Here is a 5167-nt window from a genome sequence, read left to right on the forward strand (position 1 = left end):
GACTTCTGCTTACTTTGCTTGTGCCAGGATAACATTAAAACAGTACTCAGCTTCTAGTGGCTATGGAGAACAATAGCTAGGCTTAAGGATACTGGAAATGCATGTGGTAGTTTCTATGTTCACAATCCATACCCAATTAAAGGAAGAGACATGGCTGTGTCAAAAACATATACTATCCTGAGAGCAGTCTATAGAACCTCCCACTCGATGCTCATCCCGGATGTGATTCAAGTACCCGCTCTAATAACTGACATCAACATTCCTCGTTAGGCTGCCAGTCAGTGTAGCCATAAAGTGTGTATGTCAATGGACTCAGTGACTTACAGGAAAGCATGACATAGCCACATGTCCTCAGAAGTGCACTGCTGACCTTCCTCTATTACCTCTAATTGTTTTCCTTTTCTTTCTTTTTCAATGCCAGGATCAAATCCAAGTCTTCTATATGTTGATGAGGATTCCACCACTAACTCCAGTCCTGACACTTTTTTATTTTTAAGTGAACATATGTCATTTTAAAAAGATTTTTAAAGTAGCCCTTTGTGGCCTAGAAAACATTTATTTTCAAATTATTTTTATTGATCTTACCATCAGAATAATATCTTTAATTTCCCATGACAATCAACAACACATTACAACTTTGATATCAATAACAATAATTACTAAAACTTGAGCAAGCAGTTCACCAGTCTTGAGAATCAAAATGCATACAATGGCAGTGCCAATAAAACAGTGGGCGTGTGTGTTAAGGAAGGAATAGACAACATAACATTTTAATGCCTTGGGCATTTTCTAGCTGTGGCATTTATACTATTTTTTTTTTTTCACTTGAGAAGCATATTGACCAATGATCCTGAAAAAGAAGATGCATTAAAGTGCCTCTTTGGCTAACAGTGGCTGTGTACCTCCTTATCATATGGTGCTGACATCACTCACAAAGCATAAGAAAATCAATATTACATTTGCCCCAAACTTTTTCACAAATGGCTAATCTTAATAAAGATGCCCTTGCTTCAGAAACTAAGGTCATTAATATTTTATCTTCACTTGAAACCTTTCACACATGGCAAACCTAATGGAGCACAGTCTTAGACTACTGGGTGAACAGAGACATCTAGTGGTCAGGGTTTTATCACTAGACAATTTTTTTTTTAAGTACTAATGTCAAGAATACCTACCTATAATACATTGAAGGGGCTTGGATGCCGCGCCTTTAACAGTGGCACACATCTACCTCCAAATAAATTACAGATGAAAATTATAATTTCCTGGTGATTTTCTGATTCCATAATAACATATACTAAAAGAAAATTCACTCTTTAACAATCCTTTCACTAGTACATAAGTACCTTTTGTAGATTTTTTTTTTTTTTTTACAAAATTCCCATTGTTACTTCTTTGTGCCTCACTTTTTATTTCTATCAGAACATTGTATGAAATTCTGAATTACTAGTCAGTTAATTTTATGACTGTTGTGTAAATACAATGACAGCAATATCCAAGCAATAAGCAGATTCAGGCATTCTGCATGACCCATTGATGGGCAGAGGAAGATGGCACAAAAGCTGCGTGCATTTCCTCATTGTTGATCTGAGTTCACATGGGGTGTTGTTTTGCTTGGTTTTTACAAACAGGGCACATCTTCCTCATATTTTTTTTTTAGTACATCTAGTTTATAAAATGGAATAATAGAAACAAAAAGAAATTACAGAATTGTTTTTATCATCAGAAAGCCATTGTTTGCTGGTTGTGACATTTTCCTATTAATAAACGTCAGTACATTTTTTTTTGGCCATGTGCATAGTTCACCCGAGGCCATCCAAGCAGGCTTTCTCTTTACTCACAGTCTGTGGACAAGATTCCCATCAGACTCTTGAACCTTCTTCTAAGGCTTTGACAACCAGCTCCAGGAAAACTGCTTCCCTGCTTTAATAGGAGGTTTTTCCTGAGCAAAAATCATGCATTATAGTCTGATGGTTATTCCTAGGTCATCCGTGAACTGTCTCTTCCATATGGACTGTGATATCCCCCAAATATTTAAACACACATGGATGAGTATGGGTGGGCATCACTAGCTATATATTTTATCTTTCCCAAATTAGCTGTCAATATATAATGCTAGTTTTTTTTTTTTTTTCTTTAACTTAAAGCTCTGTCAATAATCATAAACAAATACAAAGCCTGGCCAACAGTTTGTGCATGAATGTACTAGTCTCCCCAAATAAAAATAAGCATATTTAGTTCTCATCAAATTATCCACTACCATCCATAAGCCATGATATTTACTTGGGACATTCATCTATATATTACTTATATGCATAAATAGGGCTGTAGAGGCCAAGGCTCCCAGGACTGAAGACAATCATCCACAGGATGAGCATCTCACGTGGCCATGGGAGCCATGAAAACTACCCTACTATCCTTTTAGACATTCATAAAAGTGCTAGACATATGGTTCAATGGGCATCTCATTCAAGTGCATAATAACTTAATCTTATTAAATCACTAAGTGTAACTCATAATTAAGGTCAAATGAAGTGTTTTCTATGCAGTGTGTAGGTTTCTCCCCAGTATACTATCCCCACTAACTTCCCAGGCCTCTCCTCACTAAGAGTTCTCAGTTAAGGAGGGTACATGACTACAAGTAGGTATATGTGACGTTTCCCAAGGAGAGAGGCAACCATGGGCAGCACTGGAGGCCACTGGAAGTTACCATCTACTGCTCTGTGCTAGATGGACTTCATTCTCTCATTTTATTTCTCCCCTTTCCCATTTTCTCTTTTACATATGCCTAAAGCTGCTAGTGAAAGATGAAAGAGTACAGTGTCTTGTTGGTGTCTGAACTCTGTCTAGTGTAACAAAGATGACTTCTGAGTCCCAGAGGAATCCTGCAACTGTTCAACACCCAGAACTGCAGTCACTCTCAGGTGAAGCACTATGAGCAGTCATGGGTTGTTATTACTGTCTGCTCCTAATTACAACCTCTCAAAAAATATCTGAGAACATGAACTAACAATCTCCATCAAAGGTCTCCCCGCCCCTCCCCCCATCAGCAGTTATACTGGCCTTTAGGGATAGATTAGAAGTAAGTCATGTTGTCTACAAAAAAAGAAAGGGGGGGGAGGGAGAGAGAGAGAGAGAGAGAGAGAGAGAGAGAGAGAGAGAGAACATATCATTAGCTCCTTTCCCCACATGAACTCCCCAGTGAATAATATAAAGTATGCTCTCTACTAATTGCCAAGGATAAATCTTCACTGGGTCTGGACATGTGGATGAGGGTCTAGTGCAGGGATTCAATGTGCTGCTACCACAGATCCCAACAAACCTAGAAATAATTTGGTCTGGGTCTAAGTGCCAATATCATGCTGCCAAGTCTCCTTCTGAAAAGCATAAATGCAAAATATCCCATTCCTACCAGCAAACCAACCACAAGGGTGCTGCCAAGAACTTTTGGGGCCCTTTTTTTGGCCACCCGGAATGCTGTTGGCAGCACTGCAGAGATTAATATATTGTTGACATGTCCTAAAACCTTGTTAAATGTTTTTCTCTTCAAGACACGCTCATAATAGGTTTCCAAGTTCGGTCTCTTTCCATGTCCCCAGTTTCTTCTTGCAAACCCCAGGAATTTCAGTCGATGCAACGTGACAGCCAGTGAGACATCTGCCAGTGTAAAGGATTCTCCACAGAGCCAAGGCTGGTTGCCCTCCTCTAATCAGAGAAAGGGAATGAGAATTAGGGGCAAGCATAATACAGACAGACTACAGCTTCCATTTGCAGTCTAAGGGAAAAGATAATCACATGTCATCTTGACCACCACAGTCATGCAGAGTTATCCCAAACTCATAGATGTTTGACATCTGTCAGCCACAAATGTCCCTTTGATTCTTATCATTATCATTTATACTGTTGCCTCCCCCAGCCTGGAAAGGCTGACTTTGCCCTTGCTGCCACTGAGCCTGAGACCACCTGGAGTGGGGCCTTCCGACCTTGATGGCTCTATTGTTCTACACCTGCCTGCTCTTCTCCAAAACACTACTACCTGCTGAGAGACTCTTGGGATATTCAGGAGACAGCATCCTGAAGATCTGCCTTCAGGCTCGCACCTTTAGGACAAGCACGAAGAATGGATTGGTGGGGGATGGGCCTCCCCCCTCTTTATAAGCACAGACTCTTAGTAAAATTTAAGAAGCCTTGAACAGAAAATCATGTCTCAGCATCCATTATTTCTCTCGCCGTTTTTTCCCATACAGCGCCTGCCTCCCACTCAGGAACCCAGTTAGTACGGCTGCAGGCGGCTACATTATACAATACACCATAAAAGCTATTTGTATGCCTTTCACATTATACTATGTATTAAAAGTAATCAAGAATGACTTCAAGTACACAGGAGGTTATGTAAATAAATACCAAATCATTTTACAAAAAGGACCTGACCATCCATGGAGTATGGTATCTTCAGTTGCTCCTGAAACCAATTAACCCTCATGGAACAGAAGAATAGCTGCATTTCCTTAAAGTAGAAGGCAGTCATTCTTTCTTTTTGTTTCTTTTAAGATTTTTTTTCTTAAGACAAGGGTTTACTCTCTATCTCTGAAAGTTCTTGAGGCTGGCAATGCCTGTGCGTCAACCTTACAAGTACTGGGATGACAGATGAGAACTGACAAATCCAGCTGTGCCTCTGTTGTGAAAGAAGTTTCAGGTAACACTGTCTTCAATCAAAATGCACAAATAGTCCCCGTGAATAAACCTGAAAAATGGCTGATTGCTAAGGCTCACAGAAGCAACCTATAGATGTTCTGGGGCCCACTATACTCACTTGCTGCCACTTTACACTTTAGAGGCAAGCTATTTCCCTAACTGAGGAAAAAAACAGAGAGGACATAAAAGAAACTATCTGGATTATTCAACCAAACCACTCTAAAAACTTGTGAAGCTGCTTAAGGTCACATCTCCCAGACATTATTGAAAAATGTACAGCAAACATTTCTTGAGTCACATTTCTCGTAGATACAAACTAGATTATAACTAGATTCCAGAGTTCTCCTGAATGAAATCGTGTATTTAAAACTCCCTCTGGCTCCTTGGTCTTCCAAACTCTATATGACCTAGCACAAGGCAAGGCCTGAGCCAAGTAGTGGGAGTGGGTGGGTAGGGGAACAGAGGTGGGGGG

At 39.9% G+C, this 5167-nt stretch overlaps 1 protein-coding gene across 1 annotated transcript in view; it reads right to left on the reverse strand.

Moving 5' to 3' along the window:
* Nucleotides 1–554: 554 nt before the first annotated feature.
* Nucleotides 555–5167, reverse strand: part of Gdap1 (ganglioside induced differentiation associated protein 1) — a 21258-nt gene continuing 16645 nt past the window's right edge. Inside the window, exon 6 of the mRNA XM_021222127.2 lies at nucleotides 555–3705. Within this exon, the coding sequence (XP_021077786.1) occupies nucleotides 3323–3705 (383 nt within the window). The 3' untranslated portion in view covers nucleotides 555–3322. The remainder of the gene's footprint in view (nucleotides 3706–5167) is intronic.

This window comes from Mus pahari, chromosome 22, assembly GCF_900095145.1.
Source record: "Mus pahari chromosome 22, PAHARI_EIJ_v1.1, whole genome shotgun sequence".
Classification (NCBI taxonomy): Eukaryota; Metazoa; Chordata; class Mammalia; order Rodentia; family Muridae; genus Mus; species Mus pahari.